This window comes from Protomyctophum parallelum (assembly GCF_964188405.1).
Source record: "Protomyctophum parallelum genome assembly, chromosome: 21".
NCBI classification, from domain to species: Eukaryota; Metazoa; Chordata; class Actinopteri; order Myctophiformes; family Myctophidae; genus Protomyctophum; species Protomyctophum parallelum.
Genome location: NC_139713.1, coordinates 25,091,231 through 25,118,325, shown reverse-complemented (window position 1 = coordinate 25,118,325; position 27,095 = coordinate 25,091,231). Strand labels below are relative to the sequence as shown.

The 27,095-nt window shown below is 42.0% G+C and overlaps 3 protein-coding genes across 4 annotated transcripts in view; 1 reads left to right on the top strand and 2 right to left on the bottom strand.

The window, feature by feature from the left end:
• Nucleotides 1–423: 423 nt before the first annotated feature.
• LOC310878756 (neurofilament light polypeptide-like) lies at nucleotides 424–3,846 on the bottom strand (the record flags this gene model as incomplete). The annotated part of the gene is made up of 4 exons (XM_083793138.1): nucleotides 424–965; nucleotides 1,453–1,910; nucleotides 2,528–2,652; nucleotides 2,809–3,846. The coding sequence occupies 4 exons, from the start codon at nucleotides 3,844–3,846 to the stop codon at nucleotides 541–543; spliced, it is 2,046 nt and encodes a 681-aa protein (XP_083649264.1). The 3' UTR covers nucleotides 424–540.
• A 200-nt stretch (nucleotides 3,847–4,046) lies between these two features.
• Nucleotides 4,047–27,095, bottom strand: part of LOC310878569 (syntaxin-2-like) — a 31,331-nt gene continuing 8,282 nt past the window's right edge. The window contains exon 10 of one of the 2 annotated variants that reach the window (XM_083792913.1): nucleotides 4,047–4,111. In XM_083792913.1, the coding sequence (XP_083649039.1) occupies nucleotides 4,073–4,111 (39 nt within the window). In that variant the 3' untranslated portion in view covers nucleotides 4,047–4,072. Of the gene's footprint in view, nucleotides 4,112–24,444; nucleotides 27,064–27,095 lie in introns of those variants that run through there. The other variant, XM_083792912.1, reaches the window with a different exon arrangement.
• pgam2 (phosphoglycerate mutase 2 (muscle)) lies at nucleotides 12,495–18,836 on the top strand. Its single transcript, XM_083794104.1, has 3 exons — nucleotides 12,495–12,971; nucleotides 14,600–14,780; nucleotides 18,085–18,836. Exons 1-3 carry the CDS (start codon nucleotides 12,555–12,557, stop codon nucleotides 18,252–18,254), a joined length of 768 nt encoding a protein of 255 aa, XP_083650230.1. The 5' UTR covers nucleotides 12,495–12,554; the 3' UTR covers nucleotides 18,255–18,836.

The following is a 27,095-nucleotide window of genomic DNA, read 5'->3' as shown; positions in this document are numbered from 1 at the left end:
AGAAAGTTTAATAAATTATTTAAATTTTAGAAGAAAAAACCAAGTCACAGTTCAGCAATATCTTTTATTTGACCACACGCACAATTTTCAATATCAGACACAAGATCACATACACACACAGTATCTCAGGAATTGTGCTACCAGACCCTTTTCTTGACTGCTGAGTATTCTCCAGCAATTGATTGTGCACCATGGTAACATTTAGCAAATTTATGCTTAATTCATGCTCCATCATACACCGGTGTCACGCACCAAAAAAAACAATTTATGATCTATTGTGGACTTGCAAATTGCCTATTTTTGGCGAGTGACAGCATTGTACGATAAAGTAGCAATCATGCTTTAGGAGTTTTATGTTATTGCTTCTAGTCTGTATCAAGCTGAGTTGTGTAATTTGACAGTCTTTGGATTAATGGCTGATGTGATTTACGGCTGTTTTATACTCATAAGACAAGATGACAAAAATGACATACTTTCAGTATAAAACATGTCATTTCTGGTGTTAAATTAACACTGGGGATTTTACTGCAAAATGTACCTTCACTTCTTAGCCTTTGTTTTGTCTGACTCATCTTTCTTTGCCTCTGCAGGCTTGTCGCTCTTGGCCTCAGGTTTAGCTGCCTTTGCCTCACCCGCCGCTTCTTTGGGATCGGCTTTGTCATCCTTCTTCTCTTCCTTGTCATCCTTCTTTTTGTCAGCATTCGTCACGTCGGCCTTGTCACTCTTTTGGTCGTCGTCTTTGTCATCTTTTGTTTCTGCCTCCTCTTCTTGTTTCTCTTCACTCTTTCCTCCCTCTTCCTTGTCATCGGACTCTTCCTTCTTTGCGTCTCCTGCAGCTTTGTCATCTTTGTCATCAGACCCCTCTTTCTCCTCTGCCTGGTCCTTGGTGTCCGTCTCTCCTCCTTCACCATCGTCACCTTTCTCCCCTTCGGTTTCAGCTGTTTCGGTAGTCTCGTCGTCACCACCTTAAATATGAATTAAAGAGAAACATGTGGATTGTATTATTTGAAATGCCCTGGCATTTCAAACATTTGTTTTTATTAGCTTGTGTTCCGGGATTGTTTTTGTCGGCTTATTTATTTGTTTCGTCACTTCTAATTTCACTTGTGTGTCTTGTCTTGATTGGATGAAATTGGTATAGGCCTACCGACCTGAAAATGTATTTTCTGTTTACTAAAGAGATGTGCAGACCCCTGTTACTGAACAAACTATAGCAATGATTACTACCAGACAATAGAGCTATTTAACAACTATTTCACAAAGCAACAGTACCGTTAACTTTATTTATGTGTTTGTTTATTCATTAATTTACTTTAATTATACATTATACATTAATACATTATTTGTCAAGGGAGAATAATCAGGGATTATTATCTCACAATTCTTCCCTGACAAATAGGCCTATAAAGCCCATTGTCAGAGAAAAGGCAAAATGTGAAGCCGTGCTCTAACCTTCCTCTCCTTTAGCATCCTCTTCCTTCTCCTCTCCCTCTGCTTTCTCCTCTCCTACTTCCTCTCCCTTCTCTTCTGTTTCCTCTCCGGCTTCCTCCTCCTTCTCCTCCTCCTCCTCTTCTTCCTTCTCTTCCTCTTCCTCCTTTGCCTCCTCCTTTTCCTCCTTCTCTTCCTCTTCCTCCTTTGCCTCCTCCTCTTCCTCCTTTGCCTCCTCTTCCTCCTCCTCTTCTTCAGGTGCGGAGGCCTCTGCCTGCTGGGCCTGCCTTGCAGAGACGTAGTCGTCGGTAAAGGTGGAGCTGAGGAGACGTGTCGACGTCATCATGTAGGGGGCGCTAGAGCTGAAGCTGGAGAAGACGGGGCGGTAAGAGGGTGTGGCCGACAGGGTGTGGCCGTACATAGTGGCCATTCCTCCGGCTCCGCCCACACTGAAGCGACACTCCTCCCCTTCCAGGAGCTTCCTGTAGAGAACACATGGAAAAGACAATTTTAACTATTTTGTTCTTCAGTGGTCAGATTGTACAGTAAAATAATCATATCAAATCACTGTCAGAATGAACTAAATTGATACTCAATATAAATAATACAGGTTTTCCTTTAGCATTTAAAAACATAGCCAGAATTTATTTTAAACAAGAATGACTCAGTCATAACTGCCAGGTGCAGAAAGCTCTCATTTATGAACATTTAATCAGTGTGTGTGCCGAAGCCTCTGCCTCAGCTCACGGCTTCACTTTGCAGAGTATGGGTTTTATGCCGTTCAGACTATGGGTTTCATGCATGGGTATACGTCTCCCATTGGCTTAGAGGCAGCCTAGAGACGAGGCAGCATGAAAAGGTCGCTACTAGAGGTGGTAGCAAATGTAGTCCAGGCAAAAATAACTCTTGTGTGAAGTGATGGGTGCCTGCTGTTTGTTTAGTGCTGTAAACAAACTTTAATTGTCCATAGTCTTGGCTGCCATATGATGTCATTCCAAAAGCGGCCTAGCGCCCCTCAAAAAAGATTGATAAAGATAACATTAGCACCTTAACTTCAGCCAACACCGAATATGATTATTATTATGTTTTTAACTCTTACCTGTATGCAGCAATCTCAATGTCCAAGGCCATCTTTACATTGAGAAGGTCCTGGTATTCCTTCATATACCGGGTCATCTCCTGCTTGGTGCCCCTAAGCTCATTCTCCAGCTCTCCAATGGTGTCCTATACGTAAGCAAGGACATTCACATTCATAAATAAAGTGTAGGTACTTTGCTAGAACATTGCATTGTAACATACCGGTAGGTTTTCCTAATCAAAATAATGTTCTTTCCCTTTCCCTTCCAACATCATACAGTTTATAATAATCCTACAACTGACCTGCATGCTGTTAATCTCATCATTCTGCTTGTCATCCATTTCATGCAGCTGTTTTTCCAGGGACTCGTTGAGGCCTCTGCCGGCATCGATGTCCAGCAGGCGGGACTGCAGCTGGCGCCTCAGTTCTCCCGCTTCGTCCTTGGAGCTCCTGACGGCGTCTGTGTGCTGCGCCACGCTCTCCGTTAAGGTGCCCACCTTCCCCCGGAACCAATCCTCGGCGGACTGCATGTTCCTGGAGGCCACCCTCTCGTACTGGGAGCGGATCTCCCTCAGGGCCCCGGAGAGGTCCGGCGTGGCGGTCTCAGTCTCCACCGCCACCTGCACGCCCAGCTGGGCCTGCGCCTGGAGCTCGGCCACCTCGCCCTCCTGGACCCTCTTGAGGAAGGCCAGCTCCTCCAGCAGGCTCTCCACCCTCTTCTCCAGCTCGGCCCGGCCCAGGATGGCCTGGTCGGAGGCGCTGCGCGTGTCCATCAGCCTCCCCTCTGCGTCCTCCCGGGCCAGCACCTCCTCCTCGTAGCGGGCCTGCAGGGCGCTCAGTGTCTGCTCCAGGCGCTCCCGCTGGCCCAGGGCCGCCTGCTGCTCCGCACGGGCCTCGTCCACGGCCGCCCGCAGCGCGCGGGCTTCCTGCTCGTAGAGTGCCCGCAGGCGGGACGGCTCGCTGTGCCTCTGCCTCAGCAGCAGCAGCTCCGCCTCCAGTGCCCGGTTCTGCTGCTCCAGCTCGTGCACACGCTCAATGAAGCCCGCAAAGCGGTCATTGAGGTCCTGCAGCTGCACGCGCTCCTGCGTGCGCACAGTGCGGAAGTCGGAGCTGATCTGGGCCGCCTGGCTGAGCTCCAGCTCCAGCGTGGAGGAGGAGGGGGGAGCCAGCCGGCTGGGGGAGGAGTACTGCAGCCGGGACGAGGAGTACGGGGTGGCGTGGGAGGTGTAGACGGAGTGAGACCTCCCCCTGGTCACCGGCCGGGGAGCAGGGTCGGCGTACCAGCGACGGTACGAAGAGCCACCGGAGGAGTAGAAGGGGTCATAGCCGAGGCTACTCATGGCTGTGTGTGCTTGGAGGGCAAGGCTTGCTCTCCTTCTGCTCTCTGTGTGTGTGTGTGTGTGTGTGCGCGCGTGTGGATATGTGTGTGGGTGTGTGTGTGTGTGTGTGTGGAGGGGGTGTGTAGGTCTGTGGAGGAGGTGTGTGAAGTGGTTTAAGCCTCGACTGCTTTGCTGCTGCAGAGCCTCTGGGCTTTATAGTGGGATGGGGAACTCTGACGCACGCGCTTTAACCAAACTCTGACAACGCAGGATCGATAGGCTTACACTGCAAGAGAGAGAGAGAGAGAGAGAGAGAGAGAGAGAGAGAGAGAGAGAGAGAGAAAAGGATGGCGATGGGAGGGGTAATGCACAGGAGGAACAGCTAAGGGAAGACGGAGATGCTGGTAAAAATAGAAGTTAGGTTGCTTTACGTTTGTCGTGCTAGTCATTTGGCATCGGTATTATTATTATTAACCTTCAATTCAAGGTAAGTCTGTCATATTTTATGAAGTGCTTCTGAAAGTTGATCGTCAGAAGTGCTTTGTATGACGGCAGAGCAATTGTGTATGTGCGTATGTCATATAGGTGCATGCAATAGTCGATATAATATTCTGCATTCTAAATGGGTTTTTATTCAGGCACGCTCTGTCATCTTCCCTGCAGAGAAGACGCAGTACATAAACACAGACCTAAACTGTATGCATACATAATAGTGAACTCAGTGAACTTAACCGTGACACAGCATCTCCCCCTGTGGCAGAGTGGAACACTACACCCATGACCTCAGAAGCCCTGCAATGATAAATGTGCACTGTACACAAACAAAAAGAAAGCTGGTCGCATGTCGGAAGGTCTAATGTCTAATTATGTTTCATACATGGACAGACAAACCGAAATGTAGATGTAGATCAGATTGACAGACAGTAGTGACTATACAGTTAGGCTATAAGTGCCGGTAAGTACAGGTGATTATTTTTCCAAGTGTGGAATCACGCGTCGAGGGCATTGAACAGCCTTGCATACCATCTGATTCGAATTTGCACATAATGCAGGAGGCAGCAGCATGACCCGTTAATAAAAACGAGTGCTTCCAAACTCCAACACAAAAATATCACGGCACGGAATTTCTTAGCAGAAAGTAGTTCATAGCATGTCTAGTGGATTTTTGACAAAAAATATAGACACAAATTATACCAAATAAAAATAAATAAATACAAAATATCTTATTACTTTACCTAACCTGCTGGACTTTGTGGAAGACAAAATGGAAATGGAAATGTGTTTCTCATAACTGATTCTATTTCATTTGCCACACAATGGTAATTATTTTTATGAAACAAACGCTTTACAGATTGAAAGAGAATAATTCAAGCTTACCCTACAGCTGCAATGTTGGTGAGTTTAACGTTGTTTAATACAAGCAGATCAGAAATTTCTATTTGGATCATGGCTGCCAATGGAGGGTATTGCAACTCTAGATTCATCCCATTATAAAACATTCTAGTGTTGCAAATTGCGGCTATACTTCTTCAGATCTCAAAGTTTTCCAGACCCACTACTCTGCAGTTTCTGATTCTGGTTTAGTATTGGCCTTAAAAACGTTCACAAACCACCACCAAACTGATACCTCAAATGGAACCCCCCGGTGCCTCACTTCCTGTACTTTTATAGACGTTCCTGGTACCTCACTTCCTGGAACTATTGGTGACATGCTTTTTCCCCACAGCTCCCCCTTTTACCAAACCTTGTCAACATAAAATGAATGACGTATTATTTTTCAAACTACACTACATTTCAGGATTACATTTTCATCCATGTTTTAACCAATGTATTCCCTTGTTATCACCCAGTATGTTATGTTTCATTTTCTTTCAATACTCATACCAGGACAGGAAATACATTTCTTCACACATTTATGTGACACAACTGTGCAGAGCTTGTAGACCGGCTATTTTCACCCCCCCCCCCCGGCCCGTTTGGGGGGTGTGGGCAGTGCATGCAATCATACAGAGATGTTCACTTAAATAATGAATTCTTACATTGCTTCAGTCATCAAATATGTTTTTCAATGCTACTAAAGCAAGCCTGATAAAATTATCAAACTTCCAAAATTCACCAGAACACAGGAAATTGCATCTATTAGTGTGTGTGGACTGGAGACTGTGGACTGGATTGGACACACACACACGCACGCAGGCAGGCAGGCAGGCAGGCAGTATTTATTTTGAGTGAGTGCTGACTGTCATGTCTATGCCTCTGCAATAAAACCACCAAGACAGTGACTTAACACTTAACACTGTCTTATAACTGCCCAATCCAAAAAGTATGTTCTTGTATTGTTATCTTAATGTTTATAAATGTATTGATGTTTATTTACTGATGTGTAAATGTGTGACCAAATTTAACTACTCATTTTGGAAAGAGTACTTAATGGACGTGCACTTTTTAATTACCATTGTGTGCAAATTAAATAGAATTATGAGAAACACATTTCCACAGTCTTCCACAAAGTCCAGCAGGTTAGGTAAAGTAATAGATATTTTAGTAGATATTATATTATATATATATATATATAGTAGATATTTTAATTTGTATATATATTTTTTAATATAATTTGTGTCTATGAAAAAAAGGAATAAAATAAAATCCCACATTTTTGTGCCCTGTCATGGTGTTCTGTTAATTCATGAACGAGAAGCAGTCGTCTCCTCTTTCCTCTGCAGTACAGACACCATGGCAGCTCAATTACATTTGGATGCTGACGTGCACTTCTGTTTGACTGTGTGTGTGTGTGTGTGTGTGTGTGTGTGTGTGTGTGTGTGCGCGTGCGTGCATGCATGCGTGCATGCTTGCATTAAGTGACTATATTTCGCCAATGCTGCAAAGCCCCCCATGTTTGGGGACAGCCCCAGTACTTAGTCTAACCCAAAGGAACCAGGCAGTATTGTGCTGCAGGCTGAGTCATCCTTACTGTTGTGCTCACACAAATCCCCTGGGTGGGTCCTCATCTCTCAACCCTAATGGTGGACTGGTAATCCGGAGCACCACGGCAGCTCCCAGTGGACCAGAGAGCCACAGAGAGCAGCATGCGTGCATATCTTATCAAAGCTGAATCCAAGAAGAATCCTTTGAGGAGAACTTGGCCACTGACAATAAACCTGCATGCACACCACTCTGGGGCATACTGTTCTTTCACAAGTGCAGGGCTATCAAAGGCAAGCTAAAACCCCATGTCTTCTTTTATGATAGTAGAATAAAGCGTTGTGTCTTGTGGCTCATGCACAAGGGTACAAAACAAACCATATCACCTATAGATAGTCTGTGCAGTGTGCAGTCGCTACAGCTACTGTAGTCAATATACCCCTGTAGTTGCATCTACTTTACTGTAGGTGAAAAGAATCCCCATCATTTTCATCCATGCACACAAAACATATTCTATTCTTTTCACTTTGCTTTTTACATAGGATAGTGGATACACAGATTTTTTTCCAGCTTAGATTTATCCATTTGTAACGAATAGGACGAATACTGTACATCCATTTGGTCTATACAACTTTATGTTTAGGGTGACACCCTCACAATAGGCATAGCTGTAATGATTGACAAATTGATTTAATTGATAAAAGTCCCACACAATGCTGTTGTTTGTTTTTTCATTAGAATTATTAGATTAACATAATTTCCCATAGGCAATTTCAAGCTGTAATGCAATTGCCTCATAGATCCTCCGCTGGCTGCCACAGGAACATTGACCTCCAACAGGTCCAGACAGTGAGCAGCTTTGGGGTCGATGAGGGGTGTGAGTCTGTGATGATGCATATTCTATAGGCTACAGTACATGGAGAGAATTAAGATAGGTTGAACTGTTCGTGAAATAGAACAGTAACATAATTATATGGAACATAGAACTTGTGCATATGTGAGATATCATTAGCAGCATTATAGGGTTGTGTTGTCTGGACATATTTGCCTACAGTATACTGTACCTATAACCACATTTATCCTGGTGCCGTATATGCTTCTGTCACAAAGGGTTGTGTGATGTGTCAATCAACGGAAATACGGTTCTTTCAACTGGAAAAAGTGTTGACGGCGCATCACATTATTTTCGTTTAGCCACAACTAGGACACATTTCTTTCACCAAAGCTTAAATAAGTTGCACATATTTATGGCATTTAGCCCACAATGCCAATTATCTTAAAGGGGGTGTCAGAGTGTTGTGTATCCTGTGAGTTCTCTCACTGAAAAAGTAATTTTCTGTTTACTAAAGAGTAGGACAGACAGGCTGAACCCTGTTACCCAAAACACTCAATCAATATTATTATGACAATAAGAGAAGGACAGACAGGCTGACCCCTGTTATCCAAAACACTCAATCATTATTATTATGACAATAAGAGAAGGACAGACAGGCTGACCCCTGTTACCCAAAACACTCAATCAATATTATTATGACAATAAGAGAAGGACAGACAGGCTGACCCCTGTTATCCAAAACACTCAATCATTATTATTATGACAATGTAGAGCTTTGAGGTTTTAACACAGGGACGTGCACACATAGACATCAAAGGGGGCTTCAGCCTTCAGCCTTAGGTCTGTCTTACAGACCTAATGATTGTAATATAGAGCTTGTAGATCTCTCGCTATTTTTGTCCAAAAGTGCCCTCTTAACAGGATTTTGGCCCCTGCCCCTCTGACATTCTCTGCACATCCCTGCTTTAGGCTACACCCTAAAGATAAATCTATTATTGTTGGCCCAGTTGCACAATCTCATCAGACAGAAGTCTTTGCTCCTCGGCATTTGGTTTATTTTAAAATATCATCAATATATGAGATGAGATAAGATATACTTTATTGTCCCACGAGGGGAAATTTGTCTTGGGCAAAAGTGCATTAGTACATACATCAACGCTTTTTAAAACAGACAGACAATACACAAAAGACAATACACAGTAGCAGCAAAGTACAAGTTACAAGGGTATCACAAGAGAAGTGCAAATTGCAATAAGAGAAGGTATATAATATAAAAAAGAGTCTTCACAGTTTATAGTATCACAATAACAGTAAAGTGCAATAAATAACTGATGAAGGTCAAGAAGTCTCTTCCCCACTAAGAACTATGAACTATGTGGCAGTTGTTTAGTAGAACAATTGGGAAGTGGGAAGAAAATAAAGTTTGAAGCGGTTGCTCTTGCAACGACACGCTCTGTAGCGTCTACCATAGGGTAACAGCTCATACTCTGAAGATAATATATGTGAAGGATCAGACAACTCTCTATTTGACAGACTGAGCACCGTTTTCTCAAAGATTGTCTGAAGAGATGGAGAATCTTTCCTACCAATTCATGGCTGTTTTTTCCATTTTAGCTATTCTAGATTTGAGCTGGACAGAGAGTGTCCCAAACCAAGCTGACATGCCATATCTAATAATGCTAGCACTGCATCATAGAAGGTTGACATAACTCCCTTGCTCACACCAAAGAGCCTGAGCCTGCAGAGAAAGTGCAAGCGTTGTGCCAATTTGGCACACAGATAGTCTACATGGACGTTCCATTTGAGCTGGTTGTCCATTTGGATCCCCAGGTACTTGTATGATACAACCTGCTCAATTTGCGTGCCCCCCATGACCACTGGGTCATGGATGTGGACACCTTTTGGATCGAAGATCATCTCTTTGGTTTTTGTGGTGTTTAACATAAGGTGGCTATTATCACACCAGTCTTTAAAGTCTTTATCATATCATCGTTACTAGTCAGGGTACACAATGTTTCTGCCATTATTGGCCTTCATATTTTTCATATTGTCATTTTGTGTCCAGAACCAGCAATGAATGTGCGCAACCCACTTGTTTGAACTATATAATCAGACTGGCTACCGTTTTCACTTTTGTGATCTTATATAAATACTGACCACAAAGCATGCAGATTTTGGCCAATTTATCTGCGTGTTTTATTTGAATACATATTTGTTTGTTTGTTTGTTTTTACTTTTATTTTACTTTTGTTCTCACTTTGCTGTTATTTGATGCACTTTGTGATAGTGTATTTAATTTAAAAGTATATAAATAAAATAACAGTATATAAATAATCCTTTACTTATTTATTAAATACAGTAGGGGTAATACACTATACTTATAGTTAATATTGCATTGTTAAAGTTAAAGTTTCATTATATAGATATTCCACTGTTACTTTCTTAGCTTACGCATGTTTCATGATAAATGCTTTTATGTGATGTATTCCCATGCTTTTTTGTTCTTGCTTAATGTAAATCGCTCTGGATTAAGAGCGTCTGCCTAAATGCCTAAATTGTAAATTGTAAAGCCACTTTGTATAGTAACTTCTTCATTGGAATCTGCCCATTTTTTATACTAGCCTGGTCATCCATGGGGCTCACTTTATGTAAACAATAATATGAGGAAAATGTATTACACATTTGATGTTATGCGTCCAATATCTGAAAATAATCTATATTATATACATTCATCAAAAATACCTTCATGTCTAGCGTTCATAACTATTCAATGTTAACAGCACCATCTTGTGGACAGATAGATAAAACCAGTTATGCATTTTATTCTATCAATGACCCATTATATTTGAACAAATTCTTATTTTCTACTATCATAGATTAATATATATTTTTAAACATATTCAAATGCCTTAATGATTTACATAAAGCACTTGTGTACACATCATTTGAATTGCCTTGTTGTTGAAATGTGCGATATAAATCAACTTGCGTGACAAGCTACATGATTTGACCATAATGTAGACCTAGGGCTGTATTTTGCGTGTCTTAAGTACCAGGTCTTATTCCCTAACTTGAGTAAACTAAAGACCTGGAGCGTGATCAATGCTCTTTGGCCACTCAGAATAACCAAATGGCATTGATCACGCCTCCAGGTCTTTAGTTTACTCAAGTTAGGGAATAAGACCTGGTACTTAAGACACGCAAAATACAGCCCCTAGTGTCCTTGAGCTGCCGGATTATTAAATTATTAAAGGCTCTAATTTAATATTTATGTATTTGGAGATGAATGAATGAATGAATTAATTAATTAATGCAGACCAAGATTTCTTATCGCAACATTTTCCAGTCCCTGCTTCTCTGCAGTGCAATAGCATAATGCCATGAACATATATGTTGCGGGTTGGCGTTATGCCTGGAGTGCCATTGATATTGCATTTAAGGACTATTGAATTTCTCTTTTGTCAATACAGGTATCATAATGTAATGTCTTTGACATTTATACCTTAAACTCTGTTTTGGGACAATGGGACGTATGTCTGTTAGTTTGTCAGCTTTCAACCTTTTGTATAACAAACTCACTGATGCACCCATTCTATGGGTTTAGGTGTACGCAGTAGGAAGAATGTCATTGTCCACTTGGTACCTTCATTTGCTTTGCGTTTATTTCAAGTAAAATGCATGGTACAAACATCTTCCATGTTGCTGGTAAAAACCATGTATCCACAAGGTGCATGAATTCCCCCCACAGGCTGTCCATAACTAACCCCTAGGCCTGGAGGCGTGCCCGTCTGTGCCCAACCCACTAACCCAATTAACCAATTATCTTCAGAATATTCTAGGCTAAATAATAACAGAAATAATAATCAAAAAACACAGTGAATTGGCTTCTACACACTTTTCACGAGTCAAGTTCAATACATGAGGCATGCAGGGGCCTCAACTCAAATCTGACAGTATATCCACACGGATTGTTTATTGAGTTGGCTTTAATGTTATGCTACTATGATTTCGAACATTTCAACCAATCTGTATTGGTAATGTAAGTTAATACAATGTAACTGCTAACACATCTGCTATGGCTGGAAGTGCATGGTCTCCCTATCCCTACTCTTTCCACCCTGGTGTGTCAGGTAGGACACCTGCTGGTTGACAATGTTAATAAAGTAATTAGAAACAGATGTCACACTGGACTGGACAATAGAGACACAGCCATCTTTACTGTAGTCCGGTCATTTGCTGCAGTAGATGTGTGAATGTGTCTATGAATAATATAATGCACACATAAAGCGCCTTGGATAAAGGACCTATATGAAAACACGTGTTATCATTTCAGATTTCTAGATTGGTCTAAATCTGATTATTGGGTCAGCAATTTCTAGCTATCAAGTAAAGTTCTACTATTATATGATGTGTATTAATATTTCTTATATTTCTCTTTATTACTACTATATTACTATGGCATTACTACTATCTCACTTTTGTTATTATAGTAGCAGGAAGCAGTGGTAGTCTCAATAATGTGGAAATGCACTCTTTGGAAGTAGCTCATTGCTGAAGTGCAAAAAAAGTCTGAATAATTCTATAAGAAATCCATCTACAAATGTCCTTCCTGTTCTGACCCTCTGCAGCCAACTCTGATCTTTACACTTTTATTCCACAAGTGCTCGGTTTAAAAGTCATGTTGCTATTTTTGGCTCGATCCACGACCTCTGCCCTTCCCAGCCAGGACACCAGCCGACTGGACACCACCAGAGGTGGGAACTCATTGGCCGAACCTGGTTGTCCGTCACACGATAAGGGATCCTCACTGGAGGAAGCTCCCAGAGACGCGTCCGGCGGGCGGGCACAGTCACATTCCAGCCAGGCCACTATAAAAAGAACATGGTATGTGGGGCTCAGTGCTCACTGTTGGTCAGGGAGTGTGTGCGTGTGCCTCTTTGTGTTCGGTTCAGGGTAAAAAACGCTGTGAAACATGGCTGCCGCCCACCGTCTGGTTATTGTGCGCCACGGCGAGAGCTGCTGGAACCAGGAGAACCGCTTCTGCGGCTGGTTCGACGCCGACCTCAGCGAGAAGGGCCTGGAAGAGGCCAAGCGCGGCGCCCTGGCCGTCAAGGAGGCCGGCATGAAGTTCGACGTGTGCTACACGTCCGTGCTGAAGCGTGCCGTCAAGACCCTGTGGACCATCATGGAGGGTACGGACCAGATGTGGCTGCCCGTGCACCGCACCTGGCGCCTCAACGAGCGCCACTACGGCGGCCTGACCGGCCTCAACAAGGCCGAGACAGCCGAGAAGCACGGCGAGGAGCAGGTGAAGATCTGGCGCCGCTCCTTCGACACCCCCCCTCCCCCCATGGACGAGGGACACAACTACCACAAGATCATCAGCCAGGTGAGTCAGTGAACCCATTGAGACCTGAGAGACCAGATTCTAACAAAATGTCTTCTAAATACTGACAGTTTTCTGAAAAACCTGTGTTTATATGTCAGTGGTGCGCAAACCTTTTCGTGTCAAGGACCCCCAAAATGATGTACTTTGGCCGCGGACCCCCATCTTAAAATATGTTGTTCCAGGGACCCCCCAGAAGCAAAGTTTTCAAAAATAGCAGATCTACAAGCTTATAGCACGGCACGCTATGAGCTTGTAGATCTATTTTTCAACAGCTAAAGTTTTATATAAAAAGGCAGATGCACACCTCAACAGATTGGTGACCGGTATATTAAAAAGGGTATCTTTGGCCTGGGCCATGGCTCAGTGGTCCAGGCACCTTGGCTGGCAATCCAGTCTGGCATTGTGCCACGGGTTCGACTCCCGATCCCGACGGCCTTTACTGCATGTCACCCCCCATCTCTCTCCCCAGCCTACTGTCTGTCCCTCTATAAAATAAAGGCGAAAGCCACAACAACAAAAAACATTTAAAAAGGGCCCACACACTGTCGGAAACTTGCCATAAATGTTGATATTTTATTTCGGTCGTTATTTTTGACAAGTTTCCGACAGTGTGCAGGTAATTTTCTTTGTTTGTAAAGAACAGCTTTGAACAGCTAAATAATGTTTAAAAGCTAAGCTGACATAGATGCATGGTCTTACTGGGTTAATCACTTGAAAATCTGAGGAAAATACACAGATGTACAAGCGTGCACACCTGCCATGTATTTGTGCACACAGGTGTGCACAAATCGTAGGCAATAATTGGCAGGCCAATTATTGATGACATCCCCCCCAAAAAAGACGCCACAGATAAAGTGTTTAACTGGAAACAAGGGAAAAGACATTCCAAACTTCATTAGAATGTGTGATTCATAGATTTGGATCAATTGCACACCTGACCTAAATGTCTGAACGTTCACAGGATTAGTATGCAAAAACTAATTTGGAACTTTGTTGAAAGATCCAGTCCAGTTAGCTATCTCATTCATCACAATAAAGTGCCACACAACCCACCATTTGCTCACTATAGTGTTGATTTCGTAGACGAAAACTATGACGAAAAATGTTTGTCGACTACCTTTTTTCACTGAGGAAAACTGAATAAAAAGTAACTAAATAAGAACTAAGCTATGACGAATAAAACTATGACAAAATATATTGACAATTTCGTCAACAAATACAAATAAAAACTAAAATGTTAAGGAGGGCCTGGAGGAGAACTAAAAGACGAGTCATTTTATGCTTGGTTGCATGCTGATAGCAGATCTACAAGCTCTACAAGTTTCAGCATGCAACCAAGTCTAAAATCATCAAGGTCTGCCAAAATACATTTCAGTCCACTAAATCAACTGCAGATTCAGTAATTCAGTAACTAAAATCGTATATTTCGTCAACTAAAACCAGACTAACACGAACACATTTCAGTTGACTAAAATGAAACTAAATGAAAATGTATTCAAAAGACTGACTAAAACCAAATCAAAATCAACACTACACACAACCGGTGGGTTACGTAACGTTTGCAGCTGTCACTGTATTGCAGTGACCATTCAATGTGCTTCTGTTCTCTCTCTGCTGCCATGCACCAGTCGAGGCGTTACAAGGACCTGAAGGCCGGTGAACTGCCCACATGTGAGTCATTGAAGGACACCATCGCCCGCGCTCTGCCGTTCTGGAACGACGTCATCGCACCACAGATCAAGGCCGGCAAGAACGTCATCATCGCTGCCCATGGCAACAGTCTCCGTGGCATCGTCAAGCACTTGGAGGGTGAGCACTACTGTCAATATGCACTTTTACCTCTGCTTCACTAAGATCTAAGATTCAAATATTGTACTTTTACTCCACTACAATTATTTGAAAACTTTGGTTACTAGTTACTTTGTAGATGAAACATACATTAGCCACTTCATTCCGGCCATTTGAAAGTAGCATATGTACAAGCTCACAGCTTGTAGATCTGCTATTTTCAAAAGATTTTTTATACATTTGAAAACTTGAAATGGGACATTCCGAGTACTTTTGTACTTTTACTCAAGTAGTTTTTTTATTCCGAACAGACTATTTCTATATTGCAGTCTTGATACTTTTACTTTTACTAGTAAAATAGAGATGACATACAGAGGAGTGGAAAGTAGAACGGGAATAAGGACATTCTAGGCAGGGAATAGATTTATTGATAGACCTTTGCATTGATCTTGAGGGAAATTCAGCTGCAATAGCAGCACCGCAGTGAGGACGAAACAGGTACCCGTGCCTGGGCTGGTCAGATGTACAATGTATAAGTAGATACCTGTGCATTTGCCCATACAAAAATAAAAAACAGCATATAGATAGACTTAAGTGCACCTAATGACACAAATTGGGAATATATCATGTGCGATTTATCACCAGTAAAATGGGCCTGTAGTTGGTATGTATGTAGGGTTATGTATGAATGCATTAAATGGTAAATAAAATCCAAAGTGCTTTACAGTGACTGTGCATTACATTCACCCATTCACACACCGATGGCAGAGGAAACCATGCAAGGCATCGAGCTCATCGGTAGCAATTAGGGGTTCAGCGTCTTAAATGCTCAAGGACACTTTGACACTAACTCTGGGGGAGCCCGGAATTGAACTGGGAACCTCACGGTTCACATCCGGCTGCTCTACCGACTACCGGCCACTCTACCCCTGAGCCACTGCTGCCCCATTACAAGGGAATCCAAGTTAAAAGGTCAAAGATGTCATGTTTCAAGAGGCATAGGCTAACCTGTCCCGTGCTCCAGGAATGTTCACATACAGTACGACAGACATAAGACACACGCATGCGGTGCCGTGCATGCACGCGCACGCGCACACACACACACACACACACACACACACACACACACACACACACACACACACACACACACACACACACACACACACACACACACACACACACACACACACACACACACACAGTTCCCCAGTTTACATCACAGAATCTAAAAATAGCATGGTGACTCGTCCCAAGCTCACAGACAGTGGAGAAGGCCATGACCTTGGCTCCTGTTTCAGTCACGACCTTTCTGCAGAAAGGTTATAGGCAAATGTCTGCACTGTATGCTTGACTGTATGCTCAGTCTCAGAGTTACAAAAGGATAGCCTGGCATGGCCAAACATCAATGCGTAGACTAGACATTAGTCTGGAACTTCAGACTAATATTATTGCGTAGATATTAGTCTGGAACTTCGGTGTGCAAGATTTATTTCCAAGGGGCGGTCGCCGGTTACAAACAGATTGCACGTCACAACATAAAAGTCTCACTTTGAATAGTGGGCTCTGATTGGTCACCCACAGTAGAGGCTAAGGAGAGCTCTAAAAACAACTCAACACCTCGAAAGTGTTAGTAACAGACAGTGATTCAAAATGATGTGTGACAGGCTCAGTTGTAGGACAGACATAGAACTTAAAGTTCTCTTTATTTCCACGTGACCACACACACTGCTTGCCATGCCTTTGAAGTACCGGTAATGTAGTTAGTAGATAGACGCAAGCCAAGGAAGCAAGTAACAGGAAATGTCTGATACAGGCCCTGTAATGACAGAGACAGTCTCTGCCTGTGACTACATGTGTGGTGATGACTGATTTATTCTGTGTGCATTAACCCAATGCACAACAGGTAGTCCCACCTGACTCCAATTAGGTATCCTGCAGCATGTACATCCATTTGTGATGCTAGCTGTCCCTGACACGTGACTAGGGGTGTAACGATACATTCCAGTCTAATTCCAGTGGTGGAAATTAACTAATTAGTAATTCGTTAATTAAAATAAAAACAATGTAAAATACAGTACTAAGGTAAATGTGATTAGTAATTACATTTACTTTAGTACTGTATTTTAGATTTTTTTTTACATTACTTGAGTATTTCCAATACTTTTACTCCACTACATCTTTGATCAAAATATTGTACTTTTACTCCAGTACATGTATTTGAAAACTTTAGCTACTAGTTACTTTGTAGATTTAGATTATTATTACAAAACATACGTTATACACTTTAGCCCTATATTCATTTCGGCCATATGAAAATAGTCGACCTACAAGCTCACAATGAGCTTGTAGATCTGCCATTTTCAAAATATTTTTCATACATTTGAAAATGTGTGAAATGGGACATTCTGCAAAATGCACACTTTCTACTTTTGGTACTTTAAGTACATTTTGATACCAATACATTTGTACTTTAGCTCAAGTAAATGCTGAATTCAGGACTTTTTGTATTTCTATATTGCATTTTACTTAGCCAAATTTTAAAATATATACCGGTATATATTTTTTTAAATAATCGACCATACCAATATATAATATATATTTCCCCTAAAATATCGTAGTTTTACCAACATTGTTCATGTGAAAGAGAATCGCTATGTAGTGCCTGGTCTGGGTGGAGTTAAATCCAGCAGCAGCAGGAGGCAGCAGCCCTCGCTCACACCGCTGGCCTACTGGCTTACCTCCCGCGGGGTGCATGTGTTTCACAGCAGCAGACCTCCGGGGAGAACTCGGGGGAGGGGAGGGATCCGACAGAACCTTGGATCCCCCACCAAATCTCCTGGGTGGTTACCGACCGTACATTAATATTGTTCATGTGAAGTGTTTTTTTTTGGTGCTTATTTTATTTGTTGAAATGGTGGAAGTAGCTATGGTGAGACCACCGTCGGATGACCTGCCTATGCCTGCCTGGCGGGTTGCTATCATTAGCAATTTTGATCATTACAATGAATAAGCGTGGACAAAGTAGTTCATATGAACAATGCTATAGTGGCTGGGGCATTTGAGGGGTATGCTTGAGGGGTTGGGGGGGGGGGGGGGGGGGTGGAGCCAGATTTGAATCTGTTTTGCAACACCTCTCATGTCTGTGTACAAACACTGAATGTTGTTGATATCTCCTAAGTAAAAAAACTAAAACGTGAATACTTTTTTCTACCACTGTCCATGACCCATAGCCAGCTGTATGTACAGTACATGTAGTGTGTGTCCAATTCTAAGCAGAGCTTTCTCTCTTCCTGCTTGTCTCTTGTCTGTCCGGTCTCTCCAGGTATGTCCGACGCAGCCATCATGGAGCTGAACCTGCCCACAGGAATCCCCATCGTGTACGAGCTGGACGCAGACCTGAAGCCCATCAAGCCCATGGCGTTCCTGGGCGACGAGGAGACGGTGAAGAAGGCCATGGAGGCCGTGGCCGCCCAGGGCAAAGCAAAGAAGTAAAGAAAAACAAAGAAAAAACAAAAAACTAGAGACTGTGTAGCTCCCACTTTCCTGAACACGTCCATCTTGTCTATCCCCAATCCTGTCCATCTGCTCCCTACACACGGCAAAGTCAGGAGGGTTGTTTTTAACTCTTGCGAGAGTACAAAATGCATCCGAAATGGGTTCATTTTTGGACCCGAGCTCCTCCCACGCTGGAAACAAAAAGGACCCCCAAACAAAGGGTTCGGGTTCACACTCCCTGAGTTAAACTTAACACTGGTTTGTGCTGTGTGCACTCTAGTACACAACCCTCACCAGCGGTCCATTCCATCCTAGGTCATTGTGGATGACAAAAAAAGGCCAACTGCAGCTACTTTAGGCTAGCTAGCCTCCTGTTTTGATGAAATGACAGAGTAACGCTGTTCCATGTGTGGGATAGAATGAATGACCTGTCGGTTCAAACAGACGCCCTATAGCACTACCTCTCTCGCTCTTACACCTAAACAAACACTCACTTACAGCCCGTGCAAACAGGCTGTGCCCTGATTTGAGGATGCCATCACTCTGATACAACCAATAAAGAAACCAATTTTTTGCCTATTTCTGATTGTCTATTTCTCTCCCTATGCGCTTACTGTAATTGTACATACCGCTTTTTGTCTGTCCAGTGACAATTATTTGCTAGCTAAGAGCAGAGGGATGCTGTGTAATCACGTCAAGATAGGCAGACAGAGAGAGACACTAAGGTGTGAGAGAGGGGGGGGGGGGGAGAAAGAGAGAGAGGGGTCATTGGGTTCGACATGGCACTCTTCCTGTGGTGCAGTCAATGTGGAAAGCCATGGTAATGCTAGAAGGTGCAGAGGCCCAACTGACTGTGCAAAGCCCTCCAGTACAGACAGAGGGCGCTGTGTATTATATGGCACAGGGCCATGTCTATGCTTAGCCAATCTGAGAACCCATCGTCCAAAAAGAAAGGAAAACAGCACTCTCTTTTCCAGTCTGTCTCGAGAGACTAACGCTCTACTAATGCTTAGCTAATGCCAGTGTGTTTGCTTACTGCTTACAGGGAAACCCCGCCCATGCCGCTCAGCAGCCCTGATGACGCAGGAAAACCCAAACCCGATCACAGTAGCAAAAAACGTCTGTACATTGATCCATTTAAGAACATTAATCCATTTGACTTCTAAAAAAAAGACACCAGTCTTTTAGGCCAATTAATAAATGATATGCCACATTTTTTTAAATTATGGAGAATACATTATTGGTGGTCTTCATTGTTTCTCTTCTGGCTTGATTGCATCCTCCTGTTAATTATCAAACATTTGTTTGTATTATTTACACTGGAAAAAGGAGTGTAAACGTGGATATTTTGTCTGACACACACACACACACACACACACACACACACACACACACACACACACACACACACACACACACACACACACACACACACACACACACACACACACACACACACACACACACACACACACACACACACACACACACACACACACACACACACACACACACACACACACACACCAAATGTTCAATCATATTCGAATCATGTATAGTAATTACTTAAATACCATTATCTTTTAACATTTTGGACCAAATGGCCAATTTTACATAAACTCTTCCTCAGAGCCCATCCTCTCAGAAGACACCACTGTGGAGTGAGAAAACAATGACCTTCAGCTCAGAAAGGTTTTGCTGTGTAATTCCATTCGACAGACGTGCCACGTGCAATAGAATCACATTAGCCATTCTGTTACTATTCTGAGCACTTTTGTCAGCACATGATTGCATCAAAAGGACATAAAAATGATTGGTTGCATTGGACACTAAAAGCCAGTGTTGGGGAGTTAGTAATATATTACTGTAATATTTTACTTTACCCAATAACGAGTAGTGTAAATAGTGATACTATACCATATTCATTTCTAAAAAAAAATAGCACATATTACATATTACTCAGGATTTGTTGGCTACCGTTTTGAAACATTTCATTTAAAAGGTCAAGTTGCTGCTTTATTTTATAGCCTTTTTGGATGATTGGTGACTCTTCTTATTATTCAAAACAATTGGATTCAGTTCTAAAAGAAGCTGACAAAACAGATTGCGTTGTAGGATCCGTTGTTTTTGCAAAAGAAATATATAATAACTAGAACTGCACTCTGTCGAGTGCATACTTGCTTGTTGCACACTAGTAGGCCATAAATGGCCAACTAGTGCGCAAGCAGAGCGCGCAAGTCCTTTCGACCGCTGTAAACTGTCAAATCTCAGTATCTCTGTGAAGGAACGTTTGAAATGATTAATGTTTAGATGTAACTATTTGCTACCTACTTTATACATATAAACATCTAGTATTATTAAGTATGATTCAAGTTTCTATCTATATAAGAAATACTGTTTTATCGTTGTAGATATATTCTGGATCCCTTTTTAGTTTTTCTAGTCATACACATACACACCACGTACTCTGGTCCCAGCAGATCAGGCACAATTAGCTATTTTATTTTTTAATGATTATGTATATAGTATACGTATGACTAGCTCTAAATGATGACGTAAGAAATATATATATAGTATAGTATATAGGCATATACTATATACGTATACATATATACTCTATACTCTATACTGTATAAAGTGTGTAGTTGTAAGTTGATTAGCGGTATACTGTGGTTACTTTGCGCCAAAAACCGTGACAGCTGTTCCGCCATTTGAGGCTTACGCAGAAAAACATCAAATCTGTGCCTGTGTTGCTGGACCAAATGACCACAAATGACCATATTTCTTACGTCATCATTTAGAGCTAGTCATACACATACACACCACGTACTCTGGTCCCAGCAGATCAGGCACAATTTGCTATTTTATTTTTTACTGATTATGTATATAGTATACGTATGACTAGCTCTAAATGATGACGTAAGAAATATATATAGTATATATATAGTATATAGGCATATACTATATATGTATACATATATACTCTATACTCTATACTGTATAAAGTGTGTAGTTGTAAGTTGATTAGCGGTATACTGTGGTTACTTTGCGTCAAAAACCGTGACAGCTGTTCCGCCATTTGAGGCTTACGCAGAAAAACATCAAATCTGTGCCTGTGTTGCTGGACCAATGATGACGAAATGACCATATTTCTTACGTCATCATTTAGAGCTAGTCATACACATACACACCACGTACTCTGGTCCCAGCAGATGAGGCACAATTTGCTATTTTATTTTTTACTGATTATGTATATAGTATACATATGACTAGCTCTAAATGATGACGTAAGAAATATGGTCATTTCGTCATCATTGGTCCAGCAACACAGGCACAGATTTGATGTTTTTCTGCGTAAGCCTCGAATGGCGGAACAGCTGTCACGACGAAGGAGACCGGGCGAAAATATTACTTGCGCACTCTGCTTGCGCAAGTAATTATATATTAATTACATATTACTCTTTGTTACAAGCATAATATAATATTACATTTTTAAGGAGTAATATGTAATAAGTAACATATTACGCTCTTGAGATGCCATACACGGCATTGGACACTATAACAGCATAAACAGACATTTGGATGCTTTGGGAAAGTCCAGAGAAAGATCTTGATATCAATTTTAAACTATTGAAGGTTAATCCCTCTTGCAGGTTTTCATTTAAGCAGGAGCCAGATATAGTCTATCTCTCTCGCACGCCCTCTCTCTCTCTAGTTGAGTCTAGTATTGACACACAAATCCATGTAGCCTATACACTTTGTTGACTACTAAAGTCCCCTCCTTTCTTTCCTCTATAACATCTCCCGATCTACAAGCTCATAACACATCACTGTTGCGATTTTGTTGTGAGCTTGTAGATCGGCTATTTGGCCTACATGCCCAGAATAGGGATGGTGTGGTAAAAAAAAAACCCTTTATTCCGTTATTAAGCTACAGAGGAGCCAGTCTACCTAATTTGTTACAATGACAAATTAATTTGTTACGATGACAAATGAAAATACCTCACCCTCACATTATTTTCTTTATTTTCAACATTGGAAATGGCATCACAGTGTACAAGTAAGGCCTGAAGCCCGATAACGGTGGCAGCACCAAAAGTAGCAGTACAGATCAAACTCACAAGGGAGCTTGTAAATGGTCTATATTTGGATGTGCGACACCATCACATGACGGAGTATACTGTAGAACTAAACTTAACATAGCTGGATTCACAATAGACAAGTGACGTCATCTCTTGTGGAGCTGCACTGTAGAAAACCTGTATGAGTTTCTTTTTTTTTTGGTGCAAAATCCGCAATGCAGAATTTGACTGAAGAAAAGACAATATTTCTCTAAGCCGATTGTTTGAAATATTATTAGACCAATATGCTATTGGGAACGGTGTATGTAGCATATCAACTGGTCAGTATTGGATACTTTATGACACCTCCTTGACTTGATGGGTTCATTAAGTTTGTACGTTTTTTGCATGGAACACCTGCCTGGGTTACCCTTTTGCATGTGTTTGGTCTGACGTACTAACAGTTCGACAGGCATTAGTCCGACACCCTAAACCCTAAACCTAACCTCACAGGAAGCCATTTGTTAGTTCTAACCTGCCACGGGTTAGTTGTAGTTAGGTTAGGTCATATTCACACCTACTGTATACTACTGTGGATTTTTTTTTTTTTTTGATAGATACAAATGGCATTACAAAAGGGGAACTATGATGTACTGTACTATATAATTATAGTAAACCATATCGTATATTATTAGTAGACCATTATTAGTAAACCATAACACATATTATGTACTATATAAGTATAGTAAATCATATCATATATATTATTATTATTATTAACTACAATTGTTATTATTGTCATTGGTAAACCGTGGTGCATATTGTGTACTATATAAGAATAGTAAACCATACCATATATATACAATAGTAAAACTATACCATATTATAGTAAAACATAATATTATACCATAGATATTATACCATATACATTATAAGTAACTCATTATATATATATTCAATAAGGATATCATAACAGATATGAATCATACTCATAATATCCCCTAAATAATATAGTAATCCGCCAACTGCACAGCAGGAATTATTGTATTGATGCTATGTATATTGTTGTGTATGCAAGTAGCTGTGTATATGTATGTTTATATGCTTATTTATAGGTAGGTATGTTTATATATATATATATATGAATATGTGTAGATGAATGTATATATCTAAGGACAACATGAATGTATGCACTGTGTAGGCAGATATATGTCCCATCAGTCTGCTACACGTGCACCTAAATATACAAATGGACTCCAGGGGTAGGGCCTGTATGTCTGTATGTGTATGAACTGTATGTCCACCATTCCGAAAATAAAACTGAACTGAACTTCGGTAGAGTCGATGCGAACGGGCGAAGAAGTTGCATCATTCTTGCACATATTATTTGCTCTGTTTGCCTTCACACACACTGCACTGTCATCCGGAGCAATTGGAAACGCAGCAGGGACCTTTATCAATGTGTTCAATTCATAAACTACACAGTGACATCTATGGTGTTAAAAATGATACTCCGTAATAGTTAAGATGTCACGTAAAATTAGGGTAACGTGCATGCAGGGTGTCATCGGGCCCTCATTGTGATGATAGACAGTAGTCATTGTTGCTATAGTTTGTTCAATATCAGCCTCTGGGATTTCCTTATCTCTCCACTCCAGTTCAAAATAACTGCTGGTGTGCTGCTACACTATTAAAAGTGCTGCTGTCACATCTAGTAGCCTACTACTGCTACTAGAAGTACTACTAGTACTGTTGCTACTTGCTCATGATTATATTTTTCTTTTCTAGTATTCCAGGTGTTGGCAGTCTGTCCAGATCGGCAATTGTGACTGCAGACAGAAATGGCATCTCGTTTCGCTTGTCTGGAAGAGCAGCTCACCTGTCCTGTGTGCCATGACACCTTTAAACATCCTGTCGTGCTGGCGTACAGCCACAGCTTCTGCATAGACTGTCTGCAGGAGTGGTGGACGCAAAGACCGATGCAGGAGTGTCCCATCTGTAAGAAGAGGACAAAGACCTCCACCAGTGAACCACTGGCCACTAACCTGGTGTTGAAGAACCTGTGTGAGAAGTATCTGGAGGAGAAACGCGAGAAAGTGCCTCACCGGTGAGCTCGGAGAACCTCTGTGCACAGGGAAAAGCTCAGGCTCTTCTGCCGGGACGACGAACAGCTGGCGTGTTTCATGTGTGTGATTCGTAAAAACACGCCGGACACAAGTTCCCGTACGTAGACAAAGCGTCGGGGCGATTCAAGGAGCAAGTGCAGGACTCCTTGAAGTCTCTAAGGGAGAAACTGGAGGAGGTCTTTAATAAAGTGAAAACAGAATGTGACCAAACGGGAGGTCACATCAAGCTTCAGGCCCAGAATACGGAGACACGGATAAAGGCACAGTTTGAGGCATTACGTCAGTTCCTGAAAAATGAAGAGTCGGCCAGGATCTTTGCTCTGAGGCAAGAGGAGGCACAGAAGAGTCGGAAGATAACGGAGAGGATTGAGGAGCTGAACAAGACGTCCCTCTAAGATGCAGAGACATCCGAGGACCTTCTGAGAGCCGGCGACCACGTCTCGTTCCTGCGGAAGTACAAGACGACGATGGAACGAGTACGTTTCACCCTGCCGGACCCCCAGCCTCTCTCAGGAGGAGCGCTGATAGACGAGGCCTAACACCTGGGAAACCTGGCCTTCAGTGTCTTGGACAAGATGAAGAAGATCGTGTCCTACACCCCTGTCATCTTGGTCCTCAACACGGCCCATGCAGAATTCATCCTGTCTGATGGTCTCACCAGTGTGAGACTTGATGTCTTGAATCATCAGCTTCCCGACAACAAAGAGAGGTTCGACTGCATACTGGATCCTGGGTTCAGAGGGCTTCAGCTCAGGGGTTCACAGCTGAGACGTCAAGGTCGGAGACAGCAGAGACTGGGGTCACTGGGGAGTTTTAGCAGAGTCAACCAGAGGAAAGGCGACGCGGGCGGTGAATACTGGCGGCTGCGTAGGGACTTTACTAGATTCTATGCAGTCCACTCCTCGGGTTCTACTCATGACATGTGATGCGAACCAACCTGAAGGCCATGTGTATCTCCTCCCATGGGGTAACTATATGGAATGATTTAGACAAGGACCTCAAGTACAGTAGAAATATAAAACAATATTTGAAAGGTACAGATTAGAGGAGGCTGTACAGAATGTATGAATATGGTAAAACACACGTTACGTGTACTGTATGTATGTACTGTATGTATGTATGTATATATAGTAATGATGTGAACGGTAATGACAGTGATGTAGTATATTATAGTATGTACTATATTGTGACAATATATATATATTATTATAACGATGTAAAACGGTAATAACAGTGATGTAGGCCTACTATATTGTATAGTATATAAAAATATGGTGACATGGTATATATAATATGGGGGATTGTGTACTGTGATTTATGTTAAATTTTTTCAAGTTAATTGCTATGTTAGCAGCATTCTGCTTCTCCCTGACCCCTGACTGTCCATTGACTCTGAAAATAAAACCGAACTGAACTGTCGTTCTCACACTGAAGCATAATCCCCGGAGGATCAGAGTCAGGCTGGATTGGGGCGGAGGAACTCTGTCTCTCCTTTATTTGCTGCGGATTGAATTCACACCTGCACCAAATCGAAATCATGTGCGATTGGAAGCGAAGCGAAACCCCCGTTTATTGACGAAGTAGAATGCGGTTCTTTGATGCGCATTAGGATTTGAATGAGGCTTCACAAATGTGCAGCAGGATTCATTTTAATCGCAGTAAAGCTTTCTGGTGTGAATATGACCTTAGTTAGTATGTCTAACCAACGTATGCACTGCAATCTGCAGTGGGAACCCAACCCATGGGTCGCCTATAAAAATATGTCATTCCTATAGCACCCCATTACAGTTTTCACAGCACAGCATTTCCACAAGTCAGTCAGTGTTATTCTTGCTTTGTTCATCATCATAGCTGCTCAATTTTACAAGGAGTGTTTCTAAAAAGAAACATTATATTAAACTCGGACAAAATGACGAAATATACAGTAATGAACACATTTGGCATTGTATTCTATAAGTAGCCAACACAAATGAAAGGTGGGAAGAAATGTACTGTAAAAGATACACTATTAAGAGACAAGATTAAAAGACAAGATACACAAATACAACTCACTGTAACAAGTCAAAGCAACATAAAAGCTAATAAGGCACTATGTGGATAACGGATATTCAAGTTTGTTTGTTTTACATTCGGTGTGCAAGTTTAGCTTGGCATCGCCAGGCCAGAGCAAATGGAATTTCATCTGGCAGATTCCTGCACTAGCAGGCTCACACTCTGTTTTGAGAAGAAAGAATATCAGGAACTACATTATCAGGGTTTCAGCACCATCTTCTGGTAGATAATTGATATTGTCACCATTTAAAATCCCTTGTGTCTTCTTTTAGTTAGTCAAGATGAGACTACAACCAGGTGTGGAGCTGCCCAAGATGACAGCTGTGATATTATATCAGATAATTGCTCAAGTTATATAATTCAATACCTTTACAAAGGCATGCAGTACTTTTTTGTTCCATATTTGTGCTGGATAATTTTGGCACAACAGGCCCAAAAGTGTTAGATTGTAGTTACCTCTGTTTGAGGTTGGTGGGTTTAGGCCTTGGGAAGGCCCACAGACAACCCGACCGCTAGAGCGATTACAGCGAGCAGGACCACAACCACTAGGGCAATTATGACATGCTTCTGCCGAGAGACAAACAACACAAACGGTTAGA

What these genes read in the sequence shown, in the direction of transcription:
- pgam2 (XM_083794104.1), top strand. Translation starts at nt 12,555, where the DNA reads ATGGCTGCCGCCCACCGTCTGGTTATTGTGCGCCACGGCGAGAGCTGC. An exon ending in ACCACAAGATCATCAGCCAG is followed by an intron (nt 12,972 to 14,599) that starts GTGAGTCAGTGA and finishes GCCATGCACCAG; the next exon opens with TCGAGGCGTTACAAGGACCT. An exon ending in CATCGTCAAGCACTTGGAGG is followed by an intron (nt 14,781 to 18,084) that starts GTGAGCACTACT and finishes CGGTCTCTCCAG; the next exon opens with GTATGTCCGACGCAGCCATC.